The 20,054-nt window shown below is 38.7% G+C and overlaps 1 protein-coding gene across 2 annotated transcripts in view; it reads right to left on the minus strand.

Annotated features, from left to right (window-relative positions):
* Window positions 1–765: 765 nt before the first annotated feature.
* LOC100891646 overlaps window positions 766–20,054 on the minus strand; it is a 49,232-nt gene continuing 29,943 nt past the window's right edge. The window contains exons 1-2 of one of the 2 annotated variants that reach the window (XM_003728044.3): window positions 19,494–19,834; window positions 766–3,949 (exon numbers count right to left, since the gene is read on the minus strand). In XM_003728044.3, coding sequence (XP_003728092.1) covers window positions 2,368–3,918 — 1,551 coding nt within the window. In that variant the 5' untranslated portion in view covers window positions 3,919–3,949; window positions 19,494–19,834 and the 3' untranslated portion in view covers window positions 766–2,367. Of the gene's footprint in view, window positions 3,950–19,493; window positions 19,835–20,054 lie in introns of those variants that run through there. The other variant, XM_003728043.3, reaches the window with a different exon arrangement.

Below are 20,054 nucleotides of genomic sequence, written 5' to 3' on the forward strand. Positions count from 1 at the left end.
ACACACCAGATGTAATGTACATTAATATATCATGTACAAATATTTTCCCTCTCGAGAGTTGTTATCAGATGGCATAATTAAAAACAACAACATCATCATCTTATTTTGTTCTTCTTTTGCGGAGTAAAATTGGCATAATCAAAGCTTGGACTAGAATAAACATTCCAAGCGGAAAATACAATCCAAAATACACGTTATATAGGGAGCATTTGGAAACAAGATTGTATACGCATCTCCTATTTAGTCATAAAATGATCGATATTTTAAAATTGCTACCGGGGAAATTTTGAATGGTTGTGAATTACATGCAAACGATCTCTACAGAAGACAAATAATGCCTGATATCAACAAAAACAAAATACGGAATTAAAATATCACTTGAAATATGAGTTCATACCCAGTAACAGGTTTTCATTTTTTCAATCAACGAGTTCCTTAGGTTGCAATATGTTCGTCAGTGATATTTGATATAACTCTATTCCTACTACCACAATGGTCCCAAATCATATAAATACTATATAAAAAGGGAAGAGGTCGTTCAGGTTTACTTCTGCATCCCCTAATAAAAAATGTCAGCACCTTTATAGATGTTATTACATGTATTACAAAATAGAAATTTAGAATAGAAACTTATTACGTCACCATTATGTTAATGACGCAGCGTCAAGACCACCGTTAACTCATTTTATCATACCCCTCGTATACGAGGCGTCATTTTACCTGACGTAGAGTTGCGTCATTTTACCTGACGTAATACTACGTCATTTTACCTGACGTAATACTACGTTATTTTGCTGACGTAGGGTTACGTCAATGACGGCCGCGGTATTTGACATTCAATTTGAGAGTTACATCTTTCAAAAGAATTACAAGACTAACAGTGCAGACATATACCTTTGAATTACTTGTGGATGCGCATATACATGGATTCGACTGAAGCACGAAATTAAGACTCAACAGGACATTTTCGTAATGTCATCAAATGTAATGCACAAATCTTTGATAAGTGCCTCGTTATAGATTATTTCATTCACATGTTATGATTAATTAGAGTACAATAGTCAGAATGCGAAGTGCATACATGTGCATTACGTGCTGTTAGGTAGGATAAGCCATAATGTTTGTCCTATCTGGCAACAATTAATGTATGCAACTCGCATCTTGACTATTAAAATACAATTATTCGTAACAGGTGAATGAAATAATTTGTAACAAAGATTTGTGCATTAAATTTGATAACATTGCGAAAATCGTCTATTGAGGTGACTCCTTGCGTGCAATAAGGCTTACTGTTACTGATTCCCGCAATAAATGTTGCTAATGAATTTCATTGCCATGGATATATGATTACATACAATGTTTAATGATGGCAATCTATAATGTGAATTCATAATACTTTTGTAGACACGGAACCATTAAGGTAAATAATATGATCCTTTATCGTACAGGTGATACAAATACCGTCTTTGTAGAGAACATACTCTAACCGAACAATATTTTGAATACTGAATAAACAATTGAAAATGTAATTTCCCTAAAAAACAATCACCGATGTATTAAAAAAAGGTAACAAATGTTTAATGGCAAGATAAATACAATTGATGAAGATAAACGACGTAGAAAAGGGCAGTATAGTAAGGAATTATTTTTTTTTCGTAAATCAACAAATGATAATAATGATAATAGTAGTGAGTTCTTACATAGCGATCATATTCTATCAAACATTACACTCCTGGCACTTCACACAATTATCTCTTGTACTTTTCGGGGCCAAACAGCCTAACAATGATCAATGTTTCATCTCGTTGAACGATGTTTGAAGGAATAATCAGAATAAGTTAATGAATAATGAGTTAGATTTGATTGTGATTAATTATCGAAAGATGTCTGATTTATTCAATTTGAGCACACACCTTGGGTGATAATTAAGCTCAATGTAGTTCATTGATTTTGAATAAACCTCATTGTCTGTATATCAAATTGGAATAATGAACATAAGGTATTTGTAACATTAAGGTCAAGTTGGGTCATGTTTTAATAACATGATATCATTATGTAAAGAATTGATGGGACCGCATGATTACATTATAAAATAGTATAAAGATATGTTTTTAAAATATCATGCAAGACAGAAGCATAGATCACAAAATAATGTACCGCCACAGAAAGCAAAACGAAAATATTTTTTGCTTTTAAGAAGATCACAGATCCCTTCGTTGTTTTCAATGCATCACGAAGTTGTCTGATGATTCTTAAAGTCGGCAATGTCTCCTCACACCGGCAACGTCCAATGGATGTCACGTTGAGGTTTCACACAGCTGTTTATAGTGTTCTTTGTGAGGAAAAGTCTGATACACTTGTTCCGTGTCATACGGAATAGCGTATATCGGGCGGTTCTGTGGCGGCTCTCTGGTACGAATGTCTCCTAAGCCGCACAACAATAACCAAGAGTATAACTAATAAAACGAGCATGAAAATCAGTGCTAAAGGTGTGCTGATTTTTATTCTCCTTTCCGTCCGGATATCTTGTTCTCTTTTTTTGTCCCTACCCACTGCATTGTTTCTTAGTCTCTCTGTGACAGTTAATATTGCTGGCAGCGACAGCGTCGTTGTCGGCGACGCGGTCGTTTCCCTCGTCGTCGGCTCTGGAGTGATTATAGGTTTGCGAAGGATCTCCAGATTGGCCTGCCGGACGGTGACCAGTTTCTCCTGGCAGAAGATCCCGCATGCCATCACGTCAGTATCGTTCGTCCGCACGTTCTTGATGGCCATGTGCGAGCCGTCATCAGAGATGATGATATGGTCCTCGGGCGGTGGTTCGCCGCCGATTGGAAACCAGACAGCGTTGCCGTCCTCAAGCGTCGTCGAACAATCGAACTCGATATCGTCGCCCTCCGACGCGATCGGCATCCCAGGGTCAATGGTGATGATCTCCGGCGTCGTGGGAGAGGGCCGCTTATTGACGATCAAGGGTCCGATATTGCAGTTCCTTGGAGCGTTCCTGTTCGACTTGAGGCACTCATGCGATAAACATACTAACGAACATATGAACGTGGCACCAGTCAATTCAGGTGTCGCCACGACAGAATGTTCACTAAAAATAAATTCCGAGCGATCCTCGATTGGTGTGGATATCACATCGATGCTTTTATTAAGTTGTCGAAACCAAATCAAATGCCATGGTGGGATTCCCTTCTCCGACTGACACTCAAATCTTAAAGTATCACCTTCCACTACTGCTGCTTGTCTTTTGCCATTCAGGTAGCACTCTGGGTAATGCAACTCCGGCACGTACCTGACTGTGATGTCGAGAGTTGCTGCTGCTCCAGGGCGGTTGATGCCCCGACACGTGTACTCGCCGCTGTCATTACTATGCACGAATTCGATCGTCAGATTAAAAATGCGACGCGTATCGTCTGACGTATCGTGCGATACTGACATGCGTTGAACGTCCGCTGCAGGAGCAAGAATATCGTGCGTGCTCAATCGCTCCACCTTGTACCAAGACGCTGTCAAGATTGTTGGATCTAACACAACGCAACTAAGCGTTATCGTGTCCCCTTCCGCTGGATTTGATTCTACTAAAAACGCTTTGATGGCAGCGCCAGCAGTAAAGTTTGTCCTCGTGGAAGCGGTGGGCCAACCCGAGTGGACCTTACCAACGCTCTGTACCGACGTTGATTTGAATTCCTTATTCGGGATTGTCGTCTCTGCTAGGTCTGTGCTAGTTCTTTCATCTATCACTCCATCTCCTCTTGTGCCACCAGCTGCAACGAGTATTGTATCAGTTCTGATGTCTGTAGGGTGTTCTGGTGGGAAGTCGGTGGCCAATGGTGTTGACAGATCGACCAACTGAGAAGCGACGTCACTGGCAAGAAAAAGGGACATCAGGATGAGACTTGGGAGGAGTTTATCCATCTTGCTGTGTCACTCCGGGTCCAGATGAACTCTGAAAGATATAAAAGTAAAACAGTGGCATGATCATTTGTTAGGCTAGGAAGAACAAGACAGAGACATTACCTCGACAAAGAAATTACAAAACAAAGTGACTGCATATTGGTATATTCAAGGCAAACTAACATCAGTGTGGCCTTTGGAAAGAACGGAAACATGTAGAAGTTCATGTAGAATCTTCGAAGGTGATTGCACCACACAGACAGTTCATCGTTCCTGATTTTGCAATGCCCTGATATAACTCGAACGCTAATATGGCTACCACTCATTTTGGTTCAGGCATCTGGTAGCCCTTTCTGTTGTGATAGGTGCCATCGAGTCGTCCCCGACTCCTGGTGACTTGGTTGACAAACCCTCTCTAAGCTACTTTGTCCTGTGCAAGTACGTAGATCTCTCTTAACGAGCCCTTTTTAAGACACGCAATAAACACCAACGCCCATCTCATCCACTAAAATCCGTTCCAATTCAATGTCTCACTATCGCAGTACACCTTTCTATACCAAGAGTCTGAACTTCTTTAATTCTAGAAACGCCAGAAACAACATTCAATTATTTCCCTGAACTTCGTTTGAGTTGATATCTTCACAAACATGTTCAGGATGTACCTTCCGTATACTGAGAAGCTCGCTATTCCTCCAAATAGCAATCATAGAATCAGCGACGTCATCGCGACTGTATGTATTGATTATCAAAAAGAAAAAGGTATTTTCTACAAAGAGTGTCACTGTGATCATAAAAGTCATGTTTCATAAACCATTCGCAATATTCTTCAGACATCGTAGATTGATGGCTTATGACACCCATTGTCTGTTGTACTTTACCTACCTTGCAGATGTAAGGAAGTTTTGACAGTTACATTCTAAAGGTACTAAAGGTCTTTTTCATCCCATGTTTATACCCAATGGCGTATTCTGTATTATATCACTACAGGTAGTCCCGATACGTGCTCCGTCACAAAGGAACCCTGTAGAATCGGCTCAATTTTTCAATAGCTGGGTATTGTTGTTCATAAATATCTGGGTAACTTTTCAAAATATTTTAAGAGCAACACGATTGATTCTAAATCCCCTTGATTTGTAACGTCCCATACCGACCCAATTATACCTGAATCGAGTGTTCTGTTGTCAAACCTCAAACATCAGGGGATGGTGTCTAGTCGAGGTTTCGTTCTCCTTGTGTTCGAATTCTATTTCATTCTCAGCTGTTTCTTCTTTGAAAGCCTTCTCAGCACTATGAAGTGCAGTTAAATTAAAGAGTTGATAAATGGGTAGATGGAACAATGGTTGGAGTCGTTGGCCTATTAAATGGAGTGTCAGTGACCCTGTTGCAGTCAATCCTCTGCTTCTCCTCCATTCGTATTCATAGGTGTAACATGTGACTTTGACATAAGGTACTGTCCCCCAAGATAATGCAGATGCAGTAATTGAGGTCATACGACTACCAACTAAAGATACTCAAAGAAAACAAACATCCATATTTTCAGACGCATATGAACCAGTATTGCTGAAGGAACTTTAGCTCAGGTCTGTTAAAATGCACTGAGATACACACCATGAAAATAAACTGCATATAATTTGGGCTGGTCCTAGCGAGGATCTTTAACCATGATCGACAACAATGCAGATGCTTTTTCATTGCTCTTAAAGAGAGAATGACCATAGCAAAGACAGAAATAAATGGGACTTCAAAAAACAAGTTCATGTATTCAAATCTAATGCACATGTTTATCGCATCGGTTACTCTTGATGTTGAACATACCTGACATAGTAACAACTGATGTATGAAACCTACTGCACAAACTGTGGGATTAACTAAAAAACACTTTAGAAATATGATTGATATTACTATATTCTAAATGAAGAACCATTATTCATGAATTCTTAGTGTTTGTAAGGCTTATTTTAACGGAAATTACAAGAATTAAATCTAATTTGTGAGTCGAGGAACTGATATCTTGAGTGGCTTTTAGATGGTACCTTAAAACCCATATCAACGTCTCCGTCTGGTGCAGCGTTAGCAAGGAGATTATTGCGGTTTATTCTCTTCCATCAATAATAGCATCATCATTTTAATAATGGCGGTAAGGAATGACCTTGAACCAGAAAAATTACTGTAGGCTAATGCGAGGTCATATTATCTGCGCTTCAATAAATTAAATCAGTGATGTCGGAAACCTAGTTACCATTGCTCAGAGATTTGTTTCCTGTGTCGTGCACAACCCCTTTCAGCTTGCTTTGGTGCCTGTGTTAACACTTCTTTCTCGTTTCAGTGCATGAAGCAATGAAGGACACACGTTATGATAAACATATAGCCAATGTTTTGCAGAGTTGCAGACTGTGTTAACGAGCTGAGAGTCAAACCACCTGATCTAAGGTTTGCAGAACGTGTGTATTGGCACAACAAATCGGAGATATTCTACATTTGCTTCGCCAACATTTAGCTCAGATTGAATTTGGACATCGTCAAAGATTTGATTTTAGAGTTAGAGTGTTGGATCCAGCTGGGTTGAAGCTATGAGAATCAAGCTTATTAAAGCCCATGCTTTGAAAAGTTGTAGACTTTGTTTATGAGCTCACAACATTTGACGAGTGTGCGCATGGGTACCATCAGTATGATCAGGTAGATAATGTGGGCAGGAAATATCGAGGGTCCGACGTTTTGCTCCGGATTTACATTTCGTCGAAGATTTAGGGTTAGCGTTAGTATTGGATCCAGGATAGAATTCATGAGACGTACTCCTCCAGACGTGTAAAACATTGATCGCGGAGGAATTTGTCACTTGAGCAAACGTGGTACAATCGAAATACCGAGGGAGTGTCTGTCCGTAGGGAGACGAGGGTAATCTCAAAGGACCCAATTCAACAAAAGATCGGTAATGGCTTGATGGTTTGCCTTTGATGGTAATCACGGCTGCAGACAGTCTACGATCAATCACAGACAGAATGGATAATAGACTGAAAGGCCTGTAGCAGTGATCAAAATCAATATATACTACCTGTCCAAAGGTACAATATGACAAGTTCTGGGCCCAGTATTAAAGAGTTGCGACTGATTCATATCAATCGCAACTTAAAATCAGTCGCGACTGTGTACTTAATAAATAGGAGTTGCGATTACTTTCAAGTTGCGATTGATTTGAATCAATCGCAACTCTCTTTAAGACGGTACCCTGGACCGCGTAATATGAAGAGTTATGATTGATCTTAAGTTTGATCAATACACGATGAGCCATAGATTTACGCTCAATCAACGTTGTATTTATATTTAACCAAAATCCATGTTATTTCAACCATGGGTATGTCCATGTTTCAACAAACACATTCTGAAGTTTCAGTGTAGCAGTGATTCTCAATATGTACTTTCAGCTCCACATTTCTACTGTATTATATTATCTTCTTTCTTAAAGTACTGCTTCTCAAAATGTCATGATGCTCAAATGATCGAGACTATTGTTTTTGTCGGATTCGAGCGGTACTCGGATTCGAAATGCGAAGGTCGTTGGATGTAGCTATGCCATGACATGATCTTTGGCAGCCATTAGTTTACATTAACTTTGCCACTCTCCACCCAGGTGTAGTAATCGAGGTAACCATGGTAATTGAGTACTCCGTAAGATTTATTCCAGGACACGCGATGTGTTTTGGTAGCAGGTAACGGAGTTGAACTGGGGTCATAATTTTCAAAAGCACCTTGGAAGCGCGTTGATACATTGTATCATCATAATATGAACTACACCAAAAAAAAAACATCATTATTTTCATCATCATGTGTTTAGTTATTATTATGACAGAAACATTCACGATCAAAAGAGACATTGTTACAACCATACATAAAGCAGTAGCAAAGAAGAACCAAACCACTGTCATGACTGTGAAATGGATAAACGATAAAATGTGAATTACATTCTTGTTGGAAAAGAATTGATTTCAAATCTCCATGAAAAAAGGGGATTTGGTAAAATACCGATTTGGCGAGCAAGATCAGCAAGGCGCAGATTTATATCCATCTAGACTTGCGTCTCACACAAAAGAACAAAAAGACCATTGCGATTGCCCATCCAACCACCGACTTGACTTTGAATAACATTCAATATCATTTTCGTTCTCAAGGCAGAAATACGACAGTAAAATTGTATTTGCAAGCTCACGGGCACATCAAACGAGGAGAGACATCGCTTTTCCTTTATCTTCTCGTAGAAATTATGTGCAGGAAGTGGATTTTCTTTTAAAAGCCGCGGATTGCTTTTGTTGAAAATCTACCTTTCAAATCTCCTTTCTCTCCCGTAATGTATTTGTCATAAGTCTTGAAATCGTTCTGACGCCAGCGAGAGCTAATGGCAAACTTGAGCGACTTTACTCCAAAATTTAATTGTGGATGTGGTCGTTGGGATTGGGTAGGGTGGTTGGTTGGTGTTAGGGCTGTCCTGCTGCAGATACGTTGGACCATTGTCGTGAATGTGTTGCCATTACTATACAACCTATATGCAGCTTGAGGGTATCTTAAGTACAAGTAAATTCACACAAATTGTGTGGTTTTATGATACAATGGGAGGCCCGTGGTAGAGGGGGCTGGGGGTTCAGAGCAGTCTCATATTTGACCGCACGACTTGATAGACACGTGCTCACCACGGCATAGGGCACTTCACTCCCTTCCCTTTGAGCATGTTGAATAACCCCAATATTTTACTTGTGCCTGTGACCTGTGTAGCACCCCACTTGTAAAAAGAGATTCACTGGGTGGGTTTAAAAATGCTTCTACCTTTTGTAAAAGAGACGTCAGCTACGTTGCGTTATTACCTACGCTAATAAAGCCTATGAAGACAATTGGCGCACGCGCCAATAATTCAACGCAATGTTCTCGCCGACGATTTCGTAATCGCTTTCTATACGTTGCCACTTTCAGATGGAGCGTCGGAAACAGTGCCAATCGCTGTAACAGTTCTGCGTCAGAGATTGGCTCCGTGTGTGCAACGTGAATTGCATGTAATACATCATAGACGATTGATAATGCAGCAGATATACAGCAGTTCATTATAAAAATGGCGTCATGTTCAGTAAATAATATGATTCCACCTTATTCAATCGAGATACTTACCCGAACTGGTGAACTATAGGATGCGACATACCATGCATACCTTCCCCAAATATATAGATAGAAGAATATATATATCTTGGATGTCGGCGACAATAGCTCCTGCTATGTCCTGTTTATTGGAGCGATATGTACGTGCGAAATCACAAATATCATTCGTTGCAATGTTCAATTAAATCGAAGCACTCGGTTTCTTTCAAGTACAGCTATGTCATTATGAGCAGTGGATTAGGTGTGGGCGTGTGGGACCTATTCCAAGTTCTAAAGTACACGTCGGGTCTTCACTGCAGCACACACCAACATGACTCGTGCAGAAGCGCTAATGAAAAACATTTTCGCTTCAGAACTTATATCAAGCGCCGAAGCTAAAAAGCCCCTTCCTTCGTCTGCGACACAATCCCAAATTACATCCCAAACAAAAAGATAGCGAGGTATTAAAAGACTCGCTGACATGCCGATAAATCAACTTTCAAAGATGGCGAAAAGTGTAGCATCAGTACAAAGGGATTCTATTCAGAAAATCCCTCGTCAAACATGTCTTTGCAAAACCACACTCATAAACTTTGAACTTGAAAAGTCAATTATACAATCTAGCCCTCTCAAACGGCAAATCCCCATTTAACTTTGCTCTAACCTAACCATCGTTTTTGGAAAGAAGCACTTCTGGTAAAGAGTTTTGGGAACAAACAAATATTGAATAGAATTTCATTGCTAGTTCATTAACAAATGTCCGGAAATCGATCAATAGTATATGTTTTAAATATTTGTTTTGGAAGGTAACCTTCAGTATTTGGAAGAATGCAAGTACGTAAATAAGCTAAAGCTACTTCTCAACATGTGTAATTGCTGACTCGATACATTACCTACTAAATGGACCATGACATTAGGTCACGACCATCCCCGAATGCGCTCTTTGATTTGATTCTAAAGCTGAGGCAAGATTTCTTCATCAAGTTTGAAGGAAAAAAAGATATACACACTACAGTAGTTTTGTAAACTTTTAGCCTAGAGATTGTTATCATTAAGGCATTTCTTTGAATTTACACGCTTATAGCATTTGACCTTTGACCATGTTGATGATAAGTATGATTATATTAATTTAAATTATCAGTTAACTCGCAGATTAAAATGAAATGACTCACCTACATATAATTTGAGCAGAGCTATTGAGTGGAGTTTAACCTTCGGTACTCTTGATAATTAATTTGTTTAAAGTTTTTTTCGCAACTAATTGAAATGATCAGTTTGCTAGCATGAAGAAATCATCTTATATTGAACGGAATTTAACCTTTAATCCTGGTAATGATAATTACAAATTGCAGTTAGCATGGTTAGCGCGAACATAGTGATCAAATCTTAATAACTCCATGCTCTTCCCCAGAAATGTTCGTCCCCACCTAATCGATCATAATGTTTTCCAATTATAGTGAATTTGCTGCAGATGAATCGTTTGGGTATATCTTTAAAGGTAAAGACCAGTTATGGTCATGCGATTGCATTGTGAAAGAAACGTTGTGGAATCGATCAGAAAAGGTTGATCATCTAGCATCTAGCATCTGCAAGGTTCTGGAATCATCAAAATGATAAGAAATTTGGCCCATTCTTCGTAAAGTTACAAGCACTATACACAGAAAGATGTATATGGGACTACCCTATATCTCTCACAGACCATGAGAGAAAAAAATTTACGAAATATATGAATTAGTAGGCGGTTTCCCGGCAAATTTTGTATCATCATGCATTAGTCAAAACATATTCTTTCACATGATTGGTAATGAGAGCTACCATTTCATTTTTTTTTTAAATTGGGGCTTTTCCAATACTGGTCTTTACCTTTAAGAACATCTCTTTATCAATGCAAATACCATGACATATGAAAAGCAGTAAGTGCGGCCTATACAGGGGTATATTCAGGAAAGGGTAGCGCCGACGTACATGTATACAGCTCGTATGTATGAAAGCCTATCAAACCTGCCTAGGGGTACATTTCCCCCACCCCTCCAGACCGCGGAAGGATTCAGCCCCTATCTTTTAATTTTCTGGATACGCCTGTATAATGTAACACGATGATCCACAGATTTCATTACCCAAAGATTCAAGTTCATTTATCAGCAGTAAATGGCGTCTCATATCGATTTGAGCGTGAAGTTTACGATAGCCCTCCAGGAAACATGAGCACCTGCGTTACTTGGCTGGGTGTGTGTGATATTATATTCCATTTATTACCAAGAACACTGTATATGTTGCATTGTACATACAGTGTCTTTACATTGGAAATGCGACGATAGTGTTTACAAAATCCTTTCTACTTCCCATTGGATGTTTTATCCAACGTTTTATTCCAAATTATTCAAAGGGAATATCACCAGACAAGATATACACAGATATTTAAGCTATAACAAATTCGTAGTCAATGCATCGATTCGAACTAAGAATGCATTTCGATGGCAGACAGTAATTTTCGGCGATTAAAAAACATTTTCAAGGTTAAAATGTTCTGGAAATACCAATAAAACATTAAGTAGTTTAACCTTTTCGTCGCAATTCTTTGCTGTAAGGATAACTGTGCATTGCATTACATAATAAGTAGTGAACAATGATGTGCTCTTCTATTGTGGAAAGTAAATGTCATTGGATTGAACTAGATTGCAACGAACCGAGATACAATCTTTATTCGTGAAATCTCTTGAAGGATTCAGGAACAGTAGGGAAGTTTGTGAGTACTTATAACATAATGTATAAGTATTTGTCACGTGGTGGAAACCCACGTGATCAATATGGGTCCAACTTCGATGAGAACGCTGTGCATTTATGTTGAGTCTTTTTAATCTAAAATCAACATCTTTTATCTGCTTTCTTTTGAAATTTCCTTCAACATTAGTGTTCTGTCATTGTAAGCCTGTCCTGACAAAGAAAATCACCTTGTGATTCTCGAGATCAGATTAAAATAACCTGTCAGATTAATTCTGCTATCATAAATTTCCACCGAAAATGCTCATCCTCCTCTTCCTGCATTTAACGGTGCGGAAGAGCAGGGCACGCAAAACAAGGTCATAACGAACCATTGTTACACCATGTATTCCCAAAGACTACTTTAGGCCTGGCGGATAAAGCCGGTGACTTATGATGGCATTAATTAGTGTATATTGCCTTCCCATGTTTGAAACGGCCGTGGGAGAGCTATTCTTTGCCGTGTTTTGCTTTCGCTTTTGGCTCACGGATTCATGGCATTTAGTCCAGGTTATGTCAACGTTCAGTGCATGGTGGGAAATCCGTTTAAAGGAAGCAAGCAACAACAACAACAACGAAATAATAGCGACATTGGCATTGTGATCTCGCGTTAGTGGTGTTGAACATCAGACATTGGCCTCTCAGAGGCTCAGCCCATGGGGTACGGCGAACATAGCCAGTGGAACAGAACAGTTCTATAGAATGCTCTGTGCATATTTCATACAAGGCACTATTCATGTCCCACATCAATCAAAAAAATGTTTTATAACAATCCTTACTTTAACGATGTCTCGTTGTTTGCATTCTGTAAATTCATAATAAAAATGAAGTCTCCCATTCACCTGAGTGTGTGTTTATAGCTTATCTTCGGTTCAATCATATATACTGCCACCGATCATCAGATAATCATCATCCCACTGGGTTTGGCTAACGGAACAGATAGGTTCAACAGAGTACTGCAAGGTTGGTGTTCGGTACTACAGGTATTAATGTTCAACATCAATCAAAATGTCCATACAATATCCACTCCTTTTTTTTAACGATTTTACTTTATTTCTCGAATTATGTCATACATGAACAAGTATTCTGTTATTAAGTCGTCATGTTATCTGTCATATCATCACAATATTTGTGTAGCTTTTTGGTCGATGTCAACTGTCAAAGGCTAAAGAAGCAGAACGATTCCATGAAATACATGCGCATGTTTAATATAAGGTACTAACTTCATTCGATCCCCAGGTTGACGTGGTGTCGCTGTTTCCTTTAATTCTATTATACAATATCAACTATTCTTTTACAAATTCTCAATAATTCAAAGAAGAAAACACATTTCGCAAAAAGCAATTAGCATTTTGCAAAGATCAAGATAAAGTTTGCAAAGATCAGGACACATTTTTGCAAAGAACACGACCTCAACTACTTCCGTAAAATGATCTCAAGGGTAATTTCATTACCCTATTGTATATTATATAGAAATCATGTTCGTATTACGTAATACGTCATTTGTAATGGACGCGCATTGTTAAGGGTGATGGACATGGCTATTTAAATTGCCTAAAGTTGATTTTCAAAATAAGTTGCGAATGTATTAGAGATTAAGACACATTTTGTAAAGATCAAGACACATTTCGCAAAGATCAAGATACATTTTTCCAAACAGCTGCTACCCTGGACAACCAACCCTAGGACGAAGTTTTGAGCCGAGTCTTTGGGGTAGCTGTCTGAGGGTGTATAATTTAGCCCCTGGGATAGTTATCCGGGGGTAAATGTCCTAGGAGTCTGATAATGTCCGTAGTGTGTTTGTTCGTGGGTTAATATCCTAGCTAAGTTTTCCGAGGGAAGTTGACCGGGCATACACATCTCATAAAACAGCTTTGAAAACTTATAACGAGCAAAGTCTGATTATTCTTGATCCATAAACATTGACGACCATTTCAAGTTCACACAGGTGAGAAGCCTTGAAAGAAAACTTTCAATTCAAAAGTGTTAAATTTTATCGCAAGGTGTTTATCATAAATATAGCTTGTATACGTACTTCCTTTTGCTAGCACAACCTCCTTTGGGGTTCAAATTAACTGTGGTATCAAACATATTCTGCCGAATTATAACTTCTGCTGTAGATACAAACAAAGTGATTTTACTATATTTCTTCATTTTGCAGCTTCTCTTTGCGTTCCAAACACACTCTGCTTCCGTCATACATTCATCAATTAAAAAGAAAATCCTCTCTCTCTCTATCTCTACCGCCTTTCTTTATACCCCACCTCTCTCTCTCTTTCTCTCCTTTTTGTCTCCCTCTTCCTACCGTGTTTCGATAATAACTTTTCCAATCCCCTTTCTGGTGTTTGCCATTTTGCCATTAAAATAAATATGGTCTTTTCAGCTAACAGGCATTCGATTCAAGAACATCCTTCCGGTGTTAATGTTTCTCTTGCTTCGCTATTCATCGCTTGAAATCATGATAAAGGAACTACCTGTACAACATTCCACTTTGTAAATTAGACAAAAGATTAACCTTGTTCTTTCACGGTGTGGAGAGCACAATACCAGGCACGTAAGAAATGAATTACTGTCATTATATAGTGTGCTTGATAAAGATTAAAGGTAGTCCCCAGATCAAATGATATGCCGTCCAGGAGACTCTCCAACAGCCAATCAGAACAGTGTATCACAGTAAAGCAGTGGGCTTATCTGTGTCAAGATTGGTTTGCAGGAAAACACATTTTGTCAGTCAGTGTCTGCACTGCAAGACTAGGCTGGCATCATACTGCATTTGCTCTGTATCTAGTTGCTCCGGGCACAGCCAGAGACTGACAGAGCTCATTTAATCAGTAAGCATGCATTTCATATCAAATTGTTTTTTGCAGATATCCTACTTTTGGACCTTTGAATATTCATTGTACGGGTTAGTGTTACTCTTAATAGTAAAACTCTACATGTTCTTTTTGACAGGTCTTCCCTATCAATATCTATATAGAAACGCACAACTTTAAAAGTACGAAGATAAACCGATAGCAAGGTGGCCTGTTCTTCAATAGAACATGTAGAAGATACCCTTCAAACCCATTATAAATACTTCCAAGAAGACGACTGTTTCACATGCTGTTGATTATAAACCAGACAGACACAAACAAATCAGACAAACCGCCACTGTCTGTAAAAAGTACTATGTTCTCGGCAAAGGACATACCAAGGTAACGTGAATTTTTTGTTGTTTGCCCTTTTGAAAAGGCTTCCGACTAGCTTCAACGCTAACGGCCCCAAGCAAATAAATACAAACTTAGCATCAAAATCGATTATTAACACTGAACTTGAAATTCAATTAGCCAAAAGAGAACAGATTTAACGTTGCACAGAGAGCTATTCTAGTATTTGACACCAAGCACCAAAATGTTAAACGCGGAACACCGGCTGACTGCGAGGGAACACACGTAGTCCAAGTGGTCAAGGCTTATACATACGCGATGCCAAGCACCAACACTTTGACTGTTTAGCACCTTTAATGAATGTTTTAACCCACAGTGCCCCATGGAAGACCAATTAATGTTGAATGGTCTACCCTGTTAAAAAAATAATTTTATAAATGAATAAATAAAATTAAACGAAAACGCTCGAAGCTTTCATAATGGATTTCTGCGTGAAAAAGCAAAACATCCACACTGAAACTCTACGAATTGGCAAAATTCTACTTTGTTTATAACTCACTGACTACACTGAGTATACATTTATAATGGTACAGATCTAGGCCATGTAGGCCAAGCTTCGAACACCTTTTACACCAAACGATCTTGAAAATTTCACGAAGGTCCCGCGTCGGCGAGCATGAGCTAAAAAGTGCGTACAGTTCATGGCTACTTGTCTGCCGTGTTTAATCACGTGATCTTTCGCATCAAACCCCGAACAATGGCACCCAGTAAGACGTCTCCTAAACCCGTCCTCCTCTTTTCTTCTTCTCCCTTTCCCCGTCTTTTCATTCCATTTACTTAGAGCACTTTCCACACCCTTGAAACTCTTGTCCACAGGGGCTTCAACTCGGCACCACTCATTTAATCCGTCCTTTAATGTTTCCCTTTTCTTTTCATTATTTGCTTTGGTTTGAAAGTGTCTAGCAACATCATGAACAATGACATTATCCATGTGGTAATACAGTCGTAGCTTTAATCTTTTTTCCTTCTTCAATGTGTTATCATGCCAATCACGGTGTATATCTAAAGACTGTTCGGTTTGCGTATTTCTTCCACCCACTGTGTATTTCTACATCAGCATGAGATCGTCAATGGGTATGCACTTTATTATCATGATTACAGACAAATTCACTGAAAGAAAATTACATTGAATATGAATAAGCACTGCCTTTATTTGTTATTGCTTTTTGTACAGCAGTTCCTTCAAACTTCTCACAAATGCTGAGCTGAACAAAATATCTCTTTATTGGTTTATATTTTCTCCTCTCATCTATTATCTCAGAATCTTAACCCGTTGCTTACTGGAACCTGGTGGTCCCTGTGTTAAGCCTATGGGAATTAGATAAATCAGTAGCCAACGGGTTAATAGTTTTACTCCGTGTTTGCGAGACAACCTCTATTTCATTAAGCTACTATGAAGCAGACATTCTACGCATGGCTCTTTCTCTTTCTATCACCATCCCTCTCTTCCTCTCTTTCTCTCTCTCTCTCTCTCTTTCTCTCTCTCTCTCTCTAGACCTCTCTCCATTCATCCAGCCAACCGATCACACGAAGTTCATCACATCCATCCACCCTCAAGGTGACCTCTATCCGGCCCAGTCGATCAACCCTAAAATATAAAAAGCAAAAAATTGCCCAAAGGGACTACAAACCCAATATTTAGCCGAGCAAATTGAAAAGAAACCTTTCAGCCGAAAGGATACGTTTTGATAACAGTGGTAAAAGAGCGTGACAAAAAACGAAGCTGTGGTCAGTTAGAGCTCTATGCCTCCCCTCCGAAAGCTTTGTATACCAAATGAGCCGAATTGATGTATTACTCTAAATGATTTTTATTAGATCGCTACGGTATATTTTTAGCTCCCCCTTCCTTTTGAAACGGCCGGGGAGGGTAAATCAATGGAACAAAAGACGTAGAGGAAACCAATAATATTGACAAGGGGATGTAGACACTGATGGGTCAAAAGGGTTGAAAAACCATGAAATGTGATTGAAGGAGATCACACGTTTTATTTTGTGCGGTCTCGATCTTTACCGGTTGCAAATTGGTGCATGTTGAAAGGTGAAAGGATATTGATAAATCAGTCATTCAATTTAAAAAATATTTCATATTGACACAATAACAAGAGACACTGAAATGCCACTCTGTGATTTATTTCTAAAATTGATAATTTGATGATGGTCAAGAGGAAAACGGAAGAGAATTACACACACAAACAAAATTTAAAAAAAATAGTGCTCGAAAAGGCGGTTACACATTATGTGGCTGCGCTCAATAAATCTGCTTGGTTTCGTACAAATACAACCGAATACACAGCTTCGTCAAATAAAAGTATGGTTGGTGAGGGTTCTTTGGGGGGGTAATTTGAATGACAGGCAGAGGTTCTTTCATATTAATGAAGAAGGTACAGGATTGTTCCAACTCTTTTTGGCAACTGTCCTCCGACGTTTAAATATCATCTGATGAATAGAAAAAATGTAGTTCGACTAAAATGGGTTCAGTGGATTAAAAAATACACAATAGATGCTTTAAATAAACTTCCCGACAATACGTTTTTATCAAACAATTAAAGTCTCAAAAATCACACTTAAAAGTAGACTTTTTTGTTTAGGTGGGCAATTTTTATTTACTCTTTTTCATATCCCTTCTAATCAACACAGTACGTACCACAGATAACTCTTCGGTTTGAGATATTCATAACAAATCTAGTCAGTGGTCTTTGATATCCTTTTAAAATCATTTGATTTTAATCTCGCCTGATCTCGCTTTTCAATCTGATGTATGAAGTGTATGTATAGCAAGGAGGGGATACAAGGATATATCGAATACGATCGAAATTGGTTAATGTTATGCAACATATACGAGAAAAAAAAATCAAACAAAAAACAATAAATGAATTGGGAGCTGGAATATATCATAAAACTTTTATAATTGTTGTGTGCTTTAAGAAACATAACCTGAAAAACATGAACATACGGGCTGTCATCACGCTCCATTCGCCGTCTACATTAGTGAAGCACGTTTTGTAACGGATGCTCAGTTTTATTCCAGGAATTTTTCTCAATTTCAAAAAGCACTTTTGGGTAGGAAAGTGTCTCTCCATAATAAATAGAAAAATGAGAGTTGATTAGAAGGACAACGTTCGATAGCGGTGACGGGAGCAGGAAAAGCAACCTCAAAATAGACCAATTTGAAATGAAAGTTGACACAAAAAAGGGTCAGCATTGTCAACTCGTTGTCGGTAAAGTACAGGGGACCAGGGTCGAGTGCATGGAGGAAACGATTATCACCTTTTGGTTGAGTAAAAGACCGCCAAAATTAAACGAAACTGAGAGTGATCGACTCGGTAGATAACATGTTATCAGAAGGGGAGGTCTTACCTCAACGAATTATTAAAACAGAACTTTAAGTCTCTACAGAATTACTTGAAGAAATTGCATGTCAATCACAAATGAAAATGTATACTAGATGACCGATATTTGTTTGGTATCATCAAATACGTTTCATTGTTGTTTGATACGAAAATATATTAAGGAACAAACATTAGGTTAGAGCATAACCATGTTTAATTCAAGAGAACTGTATTACAAAAGATTTTTTAAATCGTTAAGATCGCTAGAATTAAAAAAAGACATAACGTAAATTGTATTATCACAACTCGTCAACTCGAAAAAGAGGTGGTATTTTAGATTTGCACAATATTCCTGAGATAGTCAGTTGGCGTACTGATATAAAAATGTTACTATTGCTGAAACAACACGAAAAGGTCTATAGGACGAAGGAATCCTGACAATGTGCATAGTACATTTGCCACTCTCCACCCAGGTGTTAAATGGGTACTGGTAGGAGAGAATTCTTTGAGTGACGTAAGCACCGAAATCGGTGGCCTAGCAGAGCCAGTGGAGAGCAATGCACCTTGAGTACCCTGCGTGGTGGAGAATTATGTGCGCTATAAAAATAACCAATACTAATATTTTCATGATATTTTTTTGTTTTTATATCTGACTGATATATTACTGATAATACAGTACACACTATGATACACACTGTGATACCCATTATGTACCCACAGATAACGTTTTTCTATTTCCTATGAATAAATTATCATCTTGTAAAATGAGAAAATCACATTGACAAGATGGGGCTGAGGCCATAGATAAAACAAACTACCAGCACAAAATACATCCTTACAAAATCAATCAATGCAAACTCTCTCTTTTTTTCTCTCTTCTCCGAATCAGGAATAAAGTACATATAAACATAAGCACAGGTAAATTCACTACCATGACCAAGCAATACCACTACTTTTCCTATAAACAAACGTCAATAGTAAAGACTAATTCTACCATTCACGAATATTCAAAACTTCCAGCACCAGATATACGCTTATAAAATCAATAAGTGCACAACTCTCTTTTCTTTCTTTCTCCAAATCAGGAATAAAGTACATAAGCACAGGTACATGACGAAGCAAAACTATACTACTATTCCTATAAACAAACGTAAAAAAGTTATACCATTCACGAATTGTTTACCTTTTTGGAAGCCCCTAAGACCATCTGTGCATCCACTTCACACGTTTCGTTGCTATCCACACGAATAAATGCGTAAAATTAAAACGGGTGATGCAACTGAAAATACGTCAACAAAATAATAGAGACAGAATGTGTGGGCGGTAAAAAAACACCGGTTCGATGCCATACCACGAGGTACTTCGGATAATTCAATCCTCTCTTCGCGCCGGCGACCAAAACAATGACAGACGATTATGGGAGAGGATGCGTCTCATCCATAATATATACATGGAATCATAACGCAATAATTAAACGGCCATGCCCCCGCCACGTGGAGAGTTCCGTCGATTGTTTCCCTTGGGGAGAGTGGGTGAGAGAGAGGGAGAGAGAGAGGGTGAGAGAGGGAAAGAGACAGGGGAAGTCAACGATCGTGGTTACTATGCTGGAGTGAACTTTTCCCCCCTGCAAGGTCGAATTTGTTTGGGGGTATAGTAAGTGTGCATGTGCCAGTTCCATTCATAAAAACCTCGACCAATCAGACGGGCGCGAACATTCGTTAATCGATTTCCCGCCAATTTATTC

This window comes from Strongylocentrotus purpuratus, unplaced genomic scaffold, assembly GCF_000002235.5.
Source record: "Strongylocentrotus purpuratus isolate Spur 01 unplaced genomic scaffold, Spur_5.0 spur5_scaffold_8, whole genome shotgun sequence".
NCBI lineage: Eukaryota > Metazoa > Echinodermata > Echinoidea > Camarodonta > Strongylocentrotidae > Strongylocentrotus > Strongylocentrotus purpuratus.